This window comes from Aotus nancymaae, unplaced genomic scaffold, assembly GCF_030222135.1.
Source record: "Aotus nancymaae isolate 86718 unplaced genomic scaffold, 86718_ANA_hifiasm-v0.15.2.pri h1tg000040l, whole genome shotgun sequence".
NCBI classification, from domain to species: Eukaryota; Metazoa; Chordata; class Mammalia; order Primates; family Aotidae; genus Aotus; species Aotus nancymaae.
This window is the reverse complement of record NW_026988454.1, coordinates 95,948,180-95,966,784: the sequence shown is the minus strand read 5'-3', so window position 1 is coordinate 95,966,784 and position 18,605 is coordinate 95,948,180. Positions and strand designations below refer to the sequence as shown.

General features: G+C 37.8%; 1 protein-coding gene across 3 annotated transcripts in view; it reads right to left on the bottom strand.

The window, feature by feature from the left end:
* Positions 1-18,605, bottom strand: part of COL9A1 (collagen type IX alpha 1 chain) — an 88,745-nt gene that overhangs the window by 14,954 nt on the left and 55,186 nt on the right. For 2 of the 3 annotated variants that reach the window (XM_012471880.3, XM_012471881.3), the window contains 8 exons: positions 11,637-11,690; positions 10,944-11,015; positions 10,397-10,432; positions 9,672-9,716; positions 8,249-8,281; positions 4,771-4,917; positions 4,518-4,572; positions 2,554-2,742 (listed from right to left, as the gene is read on the bottom strand). In XM_012471880.3, coding sequence (XP_012327303.2) covers positions 2,554-2,742; positions 4,518-4,572; positions 4,771-4,917; positions 8,249-8,281; positions 9,672-9,716; positions 10,397-10,432; positions 10,944-11,015; positions 11,637-11,690 — 631 coding nt within the window. The remainder of the gene's footprint in view (positions 1-2,553; positions 2,743-4,517; positions 4,573-4,770; positions 4,918-8,248; positions 8,282-9,671; positions 9,717-10,396; positions 10,433-10,943; positions 11,016-11,636; positions 11,691-18,605) is intronic. The other variant, XM_064360926.1, reaches the window with a different exon arrangement.

Here is an 18,605-nt window from a genome sequence, read left to right as displayed (position 1 = left end):
CTGGTAGAGCAAGATTCATAATTCCCTTCTTTACCAGGGATAGGGGAAAAAGCCAACAAGCAATACTGAAATAGATCTCTCCTCTAATTGAAAATTTAAGTTTCAAAATGGTGGAGTGTTTATTCTCGGGGAAATTTCAGCTGTAACTCCTTGGATATCACAAAGCTGTATGTTTTCTAACAAATACTGTTAGTGTATGTGGTGTGACAAACATTAACTTTGTTAAAATAAAACATAATTTTCAGCTACCTAAAATCATACATTTACAAAAGTATGACTGTTAATTGATTTTTAAAATGTAATTATTACTCCTCCCTACCTCCACCTCAAATTCTCAGAAGTTAAAGTGAGAGAAGATACTGCTTTAAAGGAATCTGATAATGAGAAAGGGATGGAGGAGGGTAGGGAGAAAAAAATCCTTTGGGGAAAAAAGAGAATCCTATTACTTCATATTACAGATTGTCATGAATACTGAAGAAAAATTAAGGGGAAATACCTCATATGATCTAGCTATGCTTGACGAATGAACTTGGTGCAAGAGACATTTTCCAGGTTCCAAATGTAGAAATTTACTTTTCTTCCTTTCAAACTGAGGTTCATCTGCTAGAGCCAACCCAACCCAACCTAGCCACAATTCACTATTGCTAAAGCTTCCCCAAACAATTCACCATTGTTTCCAGTGGTTCTGAACCCTGGCTGCACATTAAAATCACCTGGAGAATATTTTAAAATTCCAAGGCCCAGGCCAATCAAATTAGAATCTCTGGGAATGGGATCCAGATATCAGTGGTTTTAAGCTCCTCAGGCAATTCCAATATGCAGGCAAAGCTGACAAAGGCAGCTTTAGACTGTCCTAGCTTGACAAGTGACATCAACATTCTCATTTTTTAAAGAAAAGTTATGTTACTAGCTCAAACAAAGTTAAGCTCTGCCCCAAGGAGACTTCCTGTTAAGCAAAGAATAGGGCTGTGATGTATATAGACCCTATAAGCCATTCCTTTTCAGTAGGAAAATGGGCGATTGCTCCACACCAGGTGCAGCAGAACCACCGGGAGGTGCTGTTAAACTAGACAGCTAGGCCTCCACCCCAGAGTTTCTGATTCAGTGGGCCCAGTGTGGACCAGAGAATCTGCATTCCTAACAAGGTCCCTGGTGACACCGCTGCTCCAGGGAATGCTCTTTCAGGACCACTACCCTAAAGTGAACTCAGGAACAACTGAGTCATCGTCATCCACCCACTTTAGCACAACAGATGCAACTAAGTCACCAATCTACCCAAGGCTGCAGAGTTTCTTAGAAATCATTTACGGAGTGAATTGGGACTAACCGTAGAGACAGCACCTAAGGCATGAGTTCCTGAACTAGAAGGTGAAAGCAGGATGAAGATGAACAGGTATGTGATGCTTTCAAAGAAAACTTTCAGTTCTCTTTAAGAAAAACTCTACCATCAGTTTGCACTCTGTTTGATTTTGTCCAGCCTCCCAAAGCTTTGAAATTATGCCAGCCTTACAAAAGCCCCTAGTTAGAGCCCACTTTTTAACATGAAGCTCTGCACATGCCAAAAAAAAAAATTGTTCCAGTGGAAGGTCTAGCTAGCCAACTGCATCAGCAATTCATTTATAGATCCAAAAAGGCAGCTTGCTTGTCCTCTGACCATTCATACCATAATATTTATCCCTAGTTGGAGCACCACATTATTTAAAAAGAAAAGAAAAAACATCCCTCTCTTGTTTCTGATGCCGTATCTTTCTGAAGTTGCCAAGAAAGCTGACAGTCACTCATCACGACATAGAAACCACTCACTTTATTTAGTCCTTTCTGTAAATTATCCAGGGCACATACACCCCCAGCTGATGCTTACTCCCTTCAACTAGCAAACTCCAAATGAGGCAACCAGTTCTTCCAGTAGTCCTGCTGAGTACCTAACACACTCACAACTCCATTTTTCTGCAAAATACTGGATGCAAAGGCTTAACTTGCTTTAACTAAAAACAAAAGAAACAAACTATCTTACATACTAAAGAAGGCGTTACATTAGATTGTACTTCAGAGCTGGAAAAATTCCATCAAAACTAAACATCCAATGTCACATTTTAAAAGAAGAGGGAGGCAGCTCCAATTCATATTTTTAGGTCCTGCTAACGAATTTTGTTAGTCTAAATAACAAACATCCATGTTAGAGAAGCTCAACAATGACTATAGGGTCTCAAAAAAATAAATAAATAAAATAACTGACTGATCGTTTACCAGATCCCATAATCTTTGTTTTGAACCGTGATTGAGGTAGAGTGTAATCGAAAAACATCAGTACTAAAAGACAGGGACTTTAATTCCAGTATTTGGTCTACTGTTGTGGTATAGCAGTGTCAAGAGAATATTATACAACAGTTTTTTAATCTTCACCATCACTATTGTAAAAGAGAATAATACATCTTATCTTACTGAATATTCAGAAACTGGCAAAACTTAAATTCCTTGAGCTTGGACACAAATTATACATCTGAAAAAAGTGCAGTTTGTGTTCCTTGGTTCCACATGGGCAAAATGACTTACCTTTAGGTCCCCTCAAACCAAGAGCACCTGGGGGCCCTTTAATGCCGGGAAGGCCACGAATTCCCATCTGGCCTGGGAAACCATTCTCTCCAGGAGGGCCAGGAGGACCAGGTGGGCCAGGCCTTCCAGGAAGCCCCGAGGCACCTGAGTCTGGACGCTTGAGACTAGCAGCCATCTCAGCAAAATGCTCTAAAAGAGAATTTTAAAAACAACCCAGAAGTGTCAGAATCATAAAAGTTATTCTAATGAAAAGAGAAGTATTCCAAATGCCTTTTTTTCTAAATATGTTACCAGACCTTCAAAACTAGTGATAAGAAATGAATAAAGTTGGATAATTTTTTTGTGGACTTTCTGCCAGGAAGCTTCACTGGTGCTGTTTGACGCAGCTCTCCCTGGATATATTTGGTCCTGTTTTTCTGAGACAGAGTCAGGGCATGGGGATGGAGGTAGCAGGGGATGGGATTTACAAAAAAAACTGCAGGCTTTGGGGTGAATGGTGTTCTGGAAGGATGTCACCTGAATCCCAGCTGGGTATCTGAAAACCCAGGATGGGAAGAAAAATGAGTTTCTTAATATAGATGGAAGCAAATGTCCAGACAGTTTTAAAAGCCAAGGACAATGTCCAGAATTAATATTCAGACACCCCATTTGAGACCTTGCCTTACATTCTTAGTTCGAAGATATTATATAAACTGAAATATCCCCAGGAGTAACAGCTTCTTATAAATCCTGCTTCTCCGAAGTTTTTTTCATGCTTGGGGTAGACAACAAACATTAAAAGTAACTTGTTTCTTGGGAATGGTCACAGTTAGTCTTAAAAATGAATAACTGTGTGGGCTTTTTCGGGAACCATTAAATAGATTCAGAATCATCCACTAAAGCCAGGGCATACAAGAAAATCTCCCCATGAAAACATTTTGAGGGAAATATTCTTGTGTAATATTTTTTAAACTTAGAGGGTAAAGGAGAATATGAAATGGAAACAAATTTCTACCCAACATTTTTAAATTGTTTAAATGTGAGTATTCTAAATTTGCCTATATAAGTAAGAATTTGCATGGAATCATAATGTTTTAGATATGTAATGTTTAAAACTAAAATAGACTTTCAAGACAAAATCTCTACAATGAAGAGACCTATATTGCTTTTCAAACATAGAAGTGAATGTTTCGTTCCCATTTGGTTCTGGAAGACTTTACAAGTCTCCTAAACAAGCTAGACTGTCTATTGAGCATACAAAAGAGTATTTCTTCATGACAAAGTTAGCTACACCAGAGTACTATAACTGTAGGTTTCAATGTTACAGAACTCCTCAGCTATAGGGTGTTTTTGCACATCTTCATTTTCTGTGTGTTTCTACAACTAGACCAATTCTGAAACAAATAACAATTGCCATAGCTACAGATGAATTTAGATAAGGGTTAACAAGTATGGAAATGTATCGTAATTTTGGTAGAATGCTAGTTGTTGATTTTTTTTGACATGTGAACATGAATGGAGATAATGTCCTTATGCTTCTCATGGGCATGGAGTCTCATTTACTTCTCACAAAATACAGATAAAGCCTAGGTCGGTGCTAGGTACACACTAAGTGGTAGGGTCTTAAGGAGGGGATAGACAACTGAGAATTTGTGTTCCAAAGGAAGAAAGTGTGTGTGTGTGTGTGTGTGTGTGTGTGTGTGTGTGTGTGTGTGTACTTTGTTAAAAATTAGCTCCCATGACAAAAAAAAAAAAAGGCAGGCAGGATAACCAGAAAGGTAATATTTTACATTGAGGGTATGGGCTATAAACTACTGTGGATGCCAACAGTTGGATAAAACAGAATTGGCATTAATATTACTCTAAATATCCTACCTTTAAGGCATATAAAAGTCACTCTTGTTTACCCTTGCATATCTACAAGGATAAAATCTTAAGAAGCAAGAGTTGATGATGGAAAAAGTCAATCACTGCAATTTATTTACCTTGTATGACTCTCATGCAAACCTGCTTAATATGATGATCTGTCGGTGCTCTACCCTGGGACAGAAAAGGAAAAAAAGGCAGTTTATGCATGAAATCATAAACAGAACATTGTTAAATTGTAAACTGACAGGCTGCAAGGAGGCGGGTGGCTGGATTTACAAGAGAACTTGCTGAGAAGCTGATGCCTAGTCCAGCCCTCTGCTGTGGGATAGAGCCTCCAAAGGGAAACCACAGAAGCTGCCCACCACTCACCGGAGGGCCCTGGACACCAGGAAGGCCAGTGGCACCCTGTTCTCCCTGTACACCCCGGGGTCCAGGGGGTCCTCTTGGTCCTTCTACTCCAGGAAGCCCCCGACTTCCTTCAGGCCCTCTCAAGCCAGGCTCCCCAGGATTACCTGCCTGGAACAGAATTGCACACCATCAAACCAGGGCTAAGCACAAAGAATGTGCCTGCTTCGTATTCATACAAACACTTCCATGAAGTTCGGGATTTCCTGCATTCTGCATCCAAACAGATATTCTTTCAGAGATTACAAATCCTTCACCTTTACCGCAAGCCGAAGACACACAATGCCACACAACTTACCCATCTCTTAGAAATCTAGTTCAACTTTTAATATTAACTATCAATGTATCTTTCTTTTGGCTGGGCGTGGTGGCTTACACCTATAATCCCAGCACTTGTGGGAGGCTGAGCGGGTGGATCATAAAGTCAGGACCAGGCTGGCCAATATGGTAAAACCCTATCTCTACTAAAAATACATAAATTAGCTGGGCATGGTGGCACGTGCCTGTTGTCCCAGCTACTCAGGAAGCTGAGGCAGGAGAATTGCTTGAACCCAGGAGGTGGAGGTTGCAGTGAGCCAAGATGGTGCTACTGCACTCCAGCCTGGGTAACAGAGTGAGACTCCATCTCAAATAATAATAATAATATTTCTTTGGGGAGTAGTTATTCTTGCAAAATGTTTATTGGAATACTACATTTTTTAAAAACTACATTCTTCATACTTTACTCACTAAGAGTAACTTAGTTTTCAATAAGCTTGTTAACATTTTTCTGGCTACACAAACAGCCCTTCATTCCTACAAAATATGCTACTTTGCATATCACTAATGCAGCAAACATAAAATAAACATATTTCTAAGAACATAAGTTATTTATCCCTTGTAAGTTTTTTTTTAGAGAATGTGAAGATGCTAGGTATATCCAAGAATTACTAAATTAAATCACTGCACTTAAAATACCACATTTAAAATATTTCACCAAAGAAAGTTAACAATTTAAGTATCAAGGAAGTTAAAAGCTTAAATATTAAAGAAGTTCGAAGTAAATCATGTGTTTCCTTAGCACAAAGACAAATACACGTTAGATTTTTTTTTAGCTGAAAGCAGATCACTGAAAGCATGTAAAGGATTCATCTACAGTAAATGTTTTAAAAAGAGACCAAATTAATTCACTTTTTGTTAAACTAAAAATGTGTTAAATTCCTCTGGTAGAATTTGTGGCAGAATAGCTCCAATGTACTGCTGCTGTTCAGAATAAGAATGAGAAGATAAAAGAACAGGAGGCAGCAAGGGAATGCTAGTGTTCAAGATATGAATGTTTATAAAGCAATTTAATCCTGCTTCTTTTCATATGCATCATTTATCTAGAAAAAGCTGGCTCTTTCAAACAATCAAATGCTTTAAACTGAAGAAGGTGATGAAGCAATGCTTTTACTAGATGCATCCAAATAAAGCTCAGCAAATGTGTTTTTTCCAATTTCTCTTTATGCAAAAGAAATTGATATTCATCTAAGTCAACGTGCCAAAATTGCTTCTATGGAGAAATTATAGTTTAAAAGACTTCCTGAAAGACTGTCAACAGGATAAGCAAAAGGTATCCTACATAGAAGGCTGCAACATTGTCAGGTGCCTAGGGTGCAAACCTGTAACAGTTTCTAAAAGAACCTGGAAAGAAGACAACATGAACTAAGAAATATACTAAATAACTGGCAGAAAACAAAGGAGGCCAGTCGATGCGTATTATCCTGCTGGTAGTTACTGAATTACTGCTACAATAAGAGACGGGACCTTCCTAATGAAGAGATTAAGGGCCAGTATGGCCAGGACGCTGGGTCTTTGGGAAAGAATTCCTCAACTGAGGAGTGGTATACGGAAACAGAAATCAGGTTACAGACATCTCCTACTTCACAACTTTGTCTATGCTGAAATCAATGGAAGAAAGTGAAAGTCTTTGTGTTAGTAACAATTTCCCCTGATTCTGGAACAGTAGACGACAATTTCACTCATATTACATGGGCAGTGTCAGGTAAGACACAGGTAGGGAAGGAGATGAATCAAGGGCTAATTCCTAATATTGTATACAAATTCAAATGCGATTAACTTATTCTGACCACTACATGGTTCATTAACTTTTCTTTTGTTACAGCTTGAATTCTTTCTATTGAACATTACTATTTCTAAATAATGAAGTAGGATTTCTATTACCAAACTCAATCAAGGTTTACCCTAAATTTTTCTCAATCCTCAACCGTTTCTGTTAAAATTCTTAGGCATAAAAATGTTACTTAAAACTTGAGACATGGTGTTTAGTGGCAGGTAAATTAATACAATGTAATAATATTCATCTCTGCCATCTGCAAAGAGCCCAAGGCTAGGCATTGTAACCAGGTCTGATTGGGTCCTCCTGGAGAAAGTGAAGCTGAAGATAGATCTAAATGCTTAAATAGGAGGTAGCTAGAGGAAGAGGAGACCAGAACAAGGTGTTAAAACAGCATGTAAAAAGACCTGCAAATGAATGAAGTTCTAAGTATGTAGGAGATGAGGTTCGTGGAGGAAAGCACACTTCATCAGAGGCTTTGTATACCTCACTAAGAATCTAATTATATTCTCAAGGAGTTTTAAAAAGAAGAGGGAACACAGTAGGTTTTATCTTATTTAAAAATCTAGATTACATTGGCTGCCATGAGGATAATATGTTGAGCAGGGACAGAGAAGAGTTGAGGAGATTCCAGAAACAGGAAGGACTTGGAAACTGATGGAAACTGGCAGTAGTGGCATTTGAGATTGAGGTCCGAACTTCATCTTTAATCCTCATACTTTCTTATATTCCTAATTGTTTTACATGTGAATTCCTTTCCAATTAGCAAGTCATCTCAGGTTTCCTACTAAGTGATTCTATAATTCTGAATACATCTAATCTCTAAGGACACCAGTTTAGTTTCTGTAAAATGAAAAAATTAATAAGATCATTTTCTAGTTCTAATAATTCTCTATTATATTTTCTTATGCATTATTCTGCTATCTTCTTTCCCCAACTAGAACACACCAGCGATTAAGACAATTACTGAAATATTTTTCAATGGTATAACTGCCAATGAAATTCAGTTATACTGTTGTCACCAAAAAGCACATGTCAGTTCTTTAAAAATGACCCATTTGGGGAGGACATTAGGATATAACCATGTAACATTCATTGAGTCATTTACAAATATGAAAAAAAAACTGCAAGTGATTAGTTCAAAAGGTAAATCCATTTATACAGTTATGAGGTATTTTTCTATTGGATTAATCTATTACCTAAAGTATAAAATTAAGACATTTCCATGAAAGTAAATCCTTTAAGAATTGAATTTTATGTAATGACTTAATAAAGCAGAGCATTACATATTCTACAGCTTTATTAATATTTTTAATTTTGTATACCATTACTGTTTACCATACTTACAGATCCCTTTGGGCCAGGTAATCCTATATCTCCCTAAATCAATAAAAGAAAAATATATTATAACAATGTGTTCACATTTCATAATTTCCTGAAAGCACTTTAAAAGTTATTGTGCTGCTAAAATATATAAAACCATGAACAGATTATCTCTGGGACTGCAAAAAATATTAGACTCCAATTTTGGATTCTAATCTTAGTTCTACTACTTAACTCTTTGACCCTTTTTAAGCTACGTAACCTCCCATCCTTTGGCTAATTTATCTATTAAATAAAAGGGTTGAATCAAAGCTTTCCAAGGTTTCATCCAGATCTCAAAGCTAGATATCGAGAATTAAAAATGTGTAAGGCAAAAGATGCTAAGATAGCATACTCTTATAAAACACCATGGACATTTAGACCTGATGACTTCATTTTTGTATGTCAAACAAAGTATTTAAAAGTCATACCCAAAATGAAATTTAAATCAAATATGTGTGATTTTATGCTTTTTAAAAAAACCTTGAAATTTTCCTACCACTGATGCTAGATATAAATTCAGCTCATGTTGGCATATTGGCTTACCTCCACTACAAAACAATGATTTAAAACATCACCTTACCCTATAAAATGACCAAATTTAACAGAAAATAAAATTGGAATAATTCTTTTGTGAATTTACTTAATAGTTGGGAGGCTTTGACTAATTTAGATGTTACATTTATATTAGCTCTAAATCCTGAAAATATTAATAAAACAATATTACTAGAATTTTTTTTCCTGCCCGATAAGCCCTCTAAAACGGTTTTCCGAAAAATCTATTACCTTACCCCAAAGGACCAAAACATAAGTTTCCACATTAGGTCACATTAGTTTGTGTCAAGACCATAATGATAAGCCTGTAAACAAGCAGCTCTAGCATTAGAGAGAACTTGTTCTCATTTGTATTCCTTTCCTGGAGATTAGGCAGTGACCTCCTCTAGAGATGAAGGTCACTTCTTTGGAGGGTTTTAGACTAAAGAGATTACTCTTGGTCAGATTCATGAGTCACAGATTTCTAACTATAATAAAACTTCAATTGTGTTTCCATGATAGAGCACTATTATTTGTAGACTTTCTACAGTCATATAAGAATCACCTTGAATGTCTAGACATAAAGCCACAGAGGATTCACCATCTATAAGGGAACACTTTATTCTCCAAAAGTTTAAAGCCATTTCTATCAATTTGGCAGTGTTTCCTCTCTGTTTTACTTGATGTTGGCTGCAATCTTGGGAGACTTTGGTTAGCTGATAGGAGAAACATCATAACCCTTAAAGAAGGCAGTGAGGATAACGGTGTCCAGAAAATAAGAAAAATATATATAAATATAAATATAAATATATATATATTTCTAACACAGTTCAAAATTGGTAAGGCTTCATAATTAACCAGAAAAAAATCTTACAAGTTCTCCCCTTTCTCCTGCTTCACCTTCTTCACCAGAGGCACCCTAAAAATTAAGATAAAAGGTTACATTTTAAAATTCTTAGTCTCATTGCCCAATTTTAACCAGTCAACATTGATAAGCATTCATAAGTAAGTGCCCACAGTAGTCCCAGAATCATGCAGAAATACAAAATGCTCTCAGCAGCTTTCCAATCTAGCTGTCAGTGCCTAGTCTAAATCAGAAAATAGCCTAGAGGAAAGTCAGAAGGTAAGGCTGAGTTTCAGCTAGAATGAAGGATAAATGACCATATTCAACAATTTTATAATTAGCCCTTGAAATAGGACTTTTATAGTAGAAAAAAAAAAACCCAGGGAAAGGACTGAGTCTAATTCATATGTACAGTTTATTTGCTGAGGTCTTGATCAAGAAAAATATTTTAATGTGGCTGTGGAAGGCTCCATCAGACATGAGTAAACCAATTCTGTGAACCAGAGACAAAGCTACCCTCTTGAAAGACAGTGTGCAGTCCTGGAGGCAGAGCCATCATTAGCTCCAGCTTGTTAAAATAGTAAACGATGCTGCGGACCAAACTCAACACCAGGTTTCAGTCACTATGAATACATTGAGAAAAACTGTTAGCCTCCATGGTTTGAATCATACCCATAAACCAGCCATTCCTCCTTGCTTGTGAAATGGTGCATATCAAACATTGCATTTTATACCAATTAAATAATAAGACTGACCTGTTCACCTTTTGGACCTGGTTCACCGACTATTCCCTGTAATAAATAAAATAGAATACTTTTTCAGTATTTTCAACTGTTTGTATAATTTCAAGTGAAACTTTTTGGATGGGTGGACAAGCCCAAATACGGATAATGTGATGGGACAGAAATTTCCCACTCCTCACCACCCAACAAGAATCAGGACCAAAGCAGAAGTTTCCATATTAGGTCACAATTTTCCAAAAGTCTCTGGTAACTTGGGGCATTCTCTGATTACATCATCATAAAATTTGACTAGTAGAAAAGTAAATTGAGGACTAAATAGAATGTGCGATTTCAATGGAAATTTTTAGTTTTCTCAGCTTTTTTTTCCTTCTGTTAAGTTATATTCATAGATTTTTTGCTTCTTAATCTCAACTCTGAGTAATTTAAAATACCTTTCTTGATAGCTCTTTATGATAAATTTTAGAATATTCTCCACACGGCCCAAAGCAAGCTTTGTTTCTCAACATGGTAGCCATCACCCTTTCAAATAAAGAACTTTCTGGAGTGCTGGAGATCTTACCCTGTCGCCTTTCATTCCAGGAAGTCCAGGGGGCCCAGGCAAGCCAGGGAGGCCAGGGCTACCCAGAGAACCCTGGAAAGCAAACACAAAGTCCAGGAGTTACTGTCTCTGCCTCCTGTGCTTTCGGTGTTGCAGCAACAACCTTGAGTGTGTTGACTTGTGTCTAAAATAATTGACTTGTGCTGTGGTTGGTTGAACTCTGCTTCTTGGGTTTGCCCCTCTTTCATATTCTCAGGAGAAGAGAAAGGGCCAGTTGTATCCCAGCCTCCACTCCACCTGGAGGTCCTCAGTTCCCCTTGCACTCCTTGGCAACAGTGGGCTCTTTCAGTCAAGCCCCCGCCACTCCCACCATCTGCAGTGGCGCTGCTGCTCCTCTCGCTGTGTAAACAAGCACTGCACAAGAAGTAAAAGGCACCATTCACTCTGTTTTCTGCCATTCCAAGAACAACCAGAGGCCAAATGTGGCACTTCATGTCTCTCCAGGTTTAAAAATGGATGCTACAAACCACCCAGATTAAAATATCCTCTGAGGGTATCCTACAAATAATTTGAAATTTCCCCTTTACATTTTTCACATATTCACATAACAAGAGAAATCAAGTATAGGTAATTCAATTATAAATTGTTTTCTCATCTTGCTTATTTTTAAAATGTGTTTCGTAGAAGGCAAATAAATGAAACTTTTTTACTTACCAGTTTACCTGGTAGGCCTGGGGATCCCACTGGTCCCATTTCTCCTCTACTGCCCTGTAAAAACAAACATTGTCAACTGGATATTTTGCCAAAATTCAGATGCTTGGTTACTATGTAAATAAAATAACACTACCTAGGTTTTTTCCTTCGGCTAAAGGCATAGGCCACCACACATAGTGCCTACAGCATCCTGTGTTCATCTTGCTTTGAATGATTCAAGTGCTGTTTACTGTGATTACAGACATTTAGAAATGATAGCTGATACAAATAGATGAAATGGCAATCAGTCACTTTCAACATCTAAATCACATCCTAACTTTTATAGTTATTTGTGTCTATATTTTAAGCCCTCACTTAGCTTATGTGTTCTTGAGGTATTGCTATATATTAATTTGGAATTCTGCACAGTGCCTAGGACACAGAAGAAATTTTCAGGTCTACAGAACATTTCAAAGCAACATCTGGCAAATGATCTTAAACCTCAACAGAGTGAAAAAAGAAACACAGAATAGATACGTTTGCCTTTAAATTACTATTGCAGCTTCAAAAAGACACAGATGGTAAAAATTTATAAAGTTTCTGAAGTAAAAAAAATTTTCTTCTACTCGTTCTAAACATGTCTTAAAAGATTAAACAGACTTCAGAAAGTAGAACTTACAATGAAGATACGAAAAAAGTAATTTTATTTTGTGAACCCACTTCAAGTTTTTATTTGAAACTTTAAGCTTTCAAATTTTTATTGGAAACGCTAAGCTTTTTAAATCTATTGAGAAAAAGAAACACGAACCTTTCAACTTTTTCCCCTGAGTACTTCATACAAGTTTATGCAATCTGACAAAAGCTCATTTTATTTCTTAATTTTTTTATCTTTTTTTTTTTTTTTTTTAATCAAGTCCTGCTCTTATTACCCAGGCTCGAGTGCAATGGCACAGTCTCAGCTCACTGCAACCTCCAACTCCTGGGTTCAAGTGATTCTCTTGCCTCAGCCTCCTGAGCAGCTGGGATTACAGGTGACCACCACCACACCTAGCTTTTTTTTTTTTTTTTTTTTTTTTTTTTTTGTATTTTTAGTAGAGACGGGGTTTCACCATGTTGGCCAGGCTGGTCTCAAACTCCTGACCTCAGGTCATCTGCCTGCCTCGGCCTCCCAAAGTTCTGGGATTACAGGCATGAGCCACCGCACCTGGCCAGCTCATTTTATTTTTAACCCATGTTCAACTAAACTGAACACCAACATCATTGGATAAATCATATTTCCTGAAAGGTGTATATAAAAATGAAAGGAGTTCTTTAAGTTAATTTTTCTGTAAAATGACATGGCAACTCCATATTAATGTTTAATATTTATAAATACTTCCAATAAGATTCTTCTGTTCTGACTCATATACTATTTATTCATATTTAAGTTTAACAAAGTGTCAAGATCTATAAACCTTCTGAATTTTGAATTTCTCTAAAGGATTAAGAACTGTTTGCAAAATTAGAACAATCTAGCTATTAATATAAGCAATAATTTCATGGTAGTCATGTCATAGGACTTATAGGTGATTTAAACTAAATGCTCTTAAACATTTTTCAACAATTTTATTTAAACAATCTGTGTCTGGTATATGGCTTTGGGGTGATGCAAGGGTCCTTAACCTCATGAGCAGTTTGGAAGCCAGAGGCAGTGCCCCATGAGGGTGGATGCTGGAAGGATGTGAGTGTGGATGAAAACCGGCCCCTGCGATAGATTCCTCTATCCATCTATAAATATAAAAATTGGGTTCTACCCCATCTTTACAACTTCGAAGTTCAAGACAGATTTTCTTCATTGTATCTGCTCTGTTGGCATTTTTATTTCTCAAGGACATCATTACTGACATCCTAAATATCTCTGGGCTCAAGTGACTTTACTTTCACGGAACAATTAACGGTAACTGGTGGGGGAAAGTTAATATCAGAAGGGGAAAGATCAGTTCTTTACACAGTCTTAAGTATTCATTTCTAAATAAATGGACCATTATGCTCTCTTATCCAAAATAAGATTATTGTACTTTTTTTGCTCTTCCATAAACCAAAGGGCTAACTTAAAATAAGAGATTGTATAATCTTTTATTTATTTGGGAGAGGATTAATTATCTTACCAGTGAATAACAAAGATTTTCTCTGCTGGACTCTTATTTTCTCTGTCTTTTCTAAGTTCTTATTACAGTTTGTAAGTGCTTTCCAATCGCTGGCAGACTCTTAGTAATATATGTGAATGAACAGCTCAGAGACCCATATACACAGCCTGCTCTGCTGAACTTGTATACCCCTAAGAGTCCAGCACATGCAGCATGGAGGAAAAGATCAGTAAAATTGTGAACATTTACTCCCCTGTTACTGCACAAATGGACAGCATGTGGTTCCTCATTTTTATTTCACTTCCATCCTATAAATCCTTGGCCATTCTAAATGCAGGTAATTTTACAGAAATCACCTCACTGTGAAAAACAGCAATGTTTATTTTCCCAAGAGTGACCAAACAGTTGCAAACGAGGTGTTAGGGCAAGATTTTCTGATGCCTGTTCACGTGATTTGTCTTCTAATAACATGCATACTCTTTCTCTAAGTTCTGGAATTTCATCTGTTAAGCTAAGATGAGCATAAATAATCAAGATATAAATAGTTATCTCTGAAGACATAGACTAAACACATTTCTTAGGGAGTAATTAAGCATGTGGGAGTTATTTATATCCTATTGCTCAAGGTCATCACCAAGGTCTGATTATGAATATTTTAAAAATTGCAACCTCAGGCATAAATGGGTTACCCCTGGCACTGCTAACCCAGGTGTGCTAAATAAATGCTAAAATTCTTAGTCTTCAACAGCCATGGTGATAACCATGTTCTCAGATGTGGGCAAGAGAGGGTGATAGGAAATGGCTGTTCTTCCCAGTTGCTAATATGTATAAACCCCATGACAATAAGAGTTCCAATTTGTAATAAAAGAATTAGAAGGAACTGGAATAAAGGCAAAATCCTATCATTAAAAATGATGAACTGGCTGGGTGTGGTGGTCACGTCTCTAATCCCAGCACTTTGGGAGGCTGAGGTAGGTGGATCACTTGAGATCAGGAGTTCAGGACCAGCCTGAACAACATGGTGAAACCCCGTCTCTATTAAAAATACAAACATTAGCTGGGCATCATGTCAGGCACCTGTAATCCCAGCTACTTGCGAGACTGAGGCAGAAGAGTCACTTGAATCTGGGAGGTGGTGGTTGCAGTGAGCCAAGATTGTGCCACTGCACTTCAGCCTGGGCGACAAAGTTAGACTCTGTCTCAAAAATAAAAATGACGAACCACAACTAAAGGCTGTACATTTCTCTTGGATGCTCTGTGCTGCCACATACATCCCCAACAAATTCAGACACATCTACCAACTCATCTCTTTTTAAGAAGCCAATCAGGGCTGGGCGCAGGGGCTCACGCCTGTAATCCCAGTACTTTGGAAGGCTGAGGTGGGCAGATCACCTGAGGTCAGGAATTTGAGACCAGCATGATCAAGCCTCATCTCTGCAAAAATTAGCCAGGCATCATTGCAGGCATCTGTAATCCCAGCTACTGGGGAGTCTGAGGTGGGAGAATTTCTTGAAACCAGGAGGTAAATGTTGCGGTGGCCTGAGATTGCACCTTGCACTCCAGCCTGCAACAGAGTGAGACTCCGTCTCAAAAAAAAAAAAAAAGAAGCCGCCAATCAGGGCTTTGAAAAAGATGCAGCCCTTCTATCAGTGATTCCCAGTGATAATAGGCATCAGAATCCCCTGAGTTCTTTAGAAATATGTTGTGCTAGATGTCCTCCCTGCCCCCCGCCCCACCCCCACCACCACCATCTCCTCATTCTCTATCTTTATATAGACCCTTGCCCTCCGATTCTAATTCTGAAGGTCTGGGGCAAGATCCAGGAATCTGTATGGGTTTTCGTTATATTGGTTTGTCTTTATCAGCTTTATTTAGACTTTTGTTAAATGCCCACCACCAAAGTTCCATAAATTTTAAATAATTTGCTAAATATGTCTTGTACCATCAGCGTTTAGCAAGCAAACTTCAACTGAATAAGTCATAGCCTGTGGAGCTATGACTTGAGCTACTGAGGCATGCGAGGGTGGAGATGAAAACATGGACGCAGAGCCCAGTGGCCTGGTCTGAAGCTCATTTTGCCATGTGTCTTGTAACCTCAGGCAAACAACTTAACATCTCCATGCCTATGTCCTCATCGACAAAGTGGGGATAAAACTAGTGCTTATCTCATAGGGCATTTTTGAGGATTGAATAAGTTAAAAGACATACATCACTTAGAATTATGCCTGTCTCATAGTAAACATAGTAGAAGTATTAGTTATATTTATCTGAGGTAATTACTAAAGAAATCGGTCAAAAAAAATTTTAACCAAATGTTTAATTAAATGTTGTTTGCCTTTCAAATCCCCCAAGTCTCTTTAAAAGCACAAGTTGTGCTTGGGAAAAAATAAGTCTTTAGTCCTCATGTCTCCAGTTTGTGTCAACACCACTGATCATCAAGCAGGTACCTTCTTTATAAACAAGTACTGGGTGCTATTTTGTAAAAAATATTTCCATAAATATACACAGCTAAATAATTCAGGTTGGAGGCTTTCCTTTTAAAATGGAACTGTTAGATTTTTAAAAGATCACAGAAAATATTAGATTTATTAATTGTACTTATATTGCCAAAATTATTTTATCAAAAAATGGATTATATTCCATCGTGCTGTAGCTTTTGATGGCTGATGTCTTTGTCCAACTACCCAAAATGCTAACTAACTGAAGAACAAACACTATCCTCAGTACCTTTCACTATATTTAGTCTGTACTATATATTAAGTGCCTCTCTCTGACAAAAAGAATGCTGATTAACCTAGGAGATCAATTATGATTTCTATAGATTGCTGCTTTTATAAACCCATTTTTATGTTAACATTGAAAGATCATATTAGTCCTACTACAATGATAACATTTAGATTTGTCACAAAGATTTTTTAAATCTGTTCTATTTTACATTATATGGCTTGCATATTTCTTTTGTGTAGGTTTATATATGCCCTCATGCAGAGGTAGAAAAAAAATCTGTCCAAACTCTAATCATCACACACATCAGCTTCACAAATTGACAGAGGAAACATACCAGTGCCTAGATGGAAGGGGAGTGTGGCTTAGATCATTCACAATTTGTGGACCTCTGTTATTGAGGCTGTTGGTATTGGAGGGGTGGTAAAGGACTACAAGAGAAAGTAGACAGGCTTCTGTACACAAGGAATGAATCATCTTCAGAAAACTGAGGTAAATCAGCATAAAACTCATTCTGCTCCCAGAGCCATGAGAGCAGAACAAACACAACCCACTCAGCAAAAGCCCTGACAAGTTCTGAGAAGCCAGGAAGACAGAAATGGACGCAGAGCTCCCACATCATAGGACCAAATGAAAATCCCACGTCATGTACCTGTGTGAAACCAGGAGCCACCCAGACCAGGTGAAAACCAAGGGAAGTGCCATGGAGAAATCCAGAGGCATGGCCAATGTAGTAAAGGCAGGTGCTCATATGAAATCACTGGTGGTAGATACAGTGAAGTTCTTCCCCAAAAGGGAAGCCAGTTAAGTCAAATAAGACATATTCTGTCTCCATGCGCTCTAATTTCTAAAGGTTTAACCCACTTGTTTCCTGATCTGCCAGGCATGTCCAGGCATGTCCAGGCATGCCCAGGCATATCCTAGCTTGTAGAATATACTCCTTTCCCTATTTAGACATGTTATTGCTTTTCTAGCCTTTTTGCAAACACTTCCTCCCTTCCTTTGTTCTCCATTGCCTTTACCAATTTAGGAAGGTTTTAAGTTTTTAGCCAATCGGGTTTAGCTTAGATTGTGCAGTCCAGCCAATGGAGGCTGGACACAGTAGTAGAAGCCCCATGTGTTAGAGATAAAAAGCCCTCCTCTCCTTTTGTTCAGTGTGCTCTCATGGCAACCAGGCTTATGAGCTGCACCCTTCTACGGAAGTAAAATTGTCTTGCTGAGAACTTCTTTGTTCAGGTGTTCATTTTCTTTGCAACTCTGAACTTTTACTTCCAACAACTGGAGTCACCAAAATGAACAGATAATATTCTGTTCAAACATGTGAGGCATTGTTAAAAATGATCAAATATGTGAGGCATTGTTAAAAATGTTTGAACTTATCTACAAAACTGAATTTAATGATGTCAAGTGAAAGAACAAACGTGTCTTTCAGTAAGTGGATTTTGTGTGAAAACTCTGCTCCAGAACTATAATATTTCTAACTTATGACATTTTTCAGAAAATGTTATAGCAGGTGAGAAGTCAGTTATTACCAACAGAAACAGTATGGCAGGATTTATTATGCCTCCGATTCAATTCATTTCAAGAAATATTGATTGAGTGCTATCTTATGGCAGGCCCTGAGGAAAGCAGGATGGGAAACACAGCAGTGAAGCAGACATGACTGGCGCCTTCTGCAGTTACCACAGCATGGTGTACAAAGGAGACAAGGGTTACAGAGTTCAGAATAAGGAAAGGTCATATCTACCTGGAGGACAGGGCATAACTGGAAATGTTCTCATGGTGCAATTAACAATCCAGTTACATCTGAGACAGTTTATCGAATATTGAGTCAGATAAATGGAGAAACGAGCCATCTAACTGCAGGGTCTGGCCTACAGGAACCGGGCAAGCTAAGAGGTACAAAGAGTATTTGAGAATTAGCATAGAGTCCAAGCTGACTTGAACACAAGATCTGAGTAAAGCAGAAATGAGAAGTAAAATTGGGAGGTTAACAGACAGTTTAAGATTTTAGACTTTCTCTTATTGCCCATAGAAATCCATAGAAAATTTTTAAATGGGGAGAAGTGAATATGGACACTGCACTTTGGAAATACCAATACAGTGCTGTGTGCAGACTCAGGGGACCTATCGTTCCTCA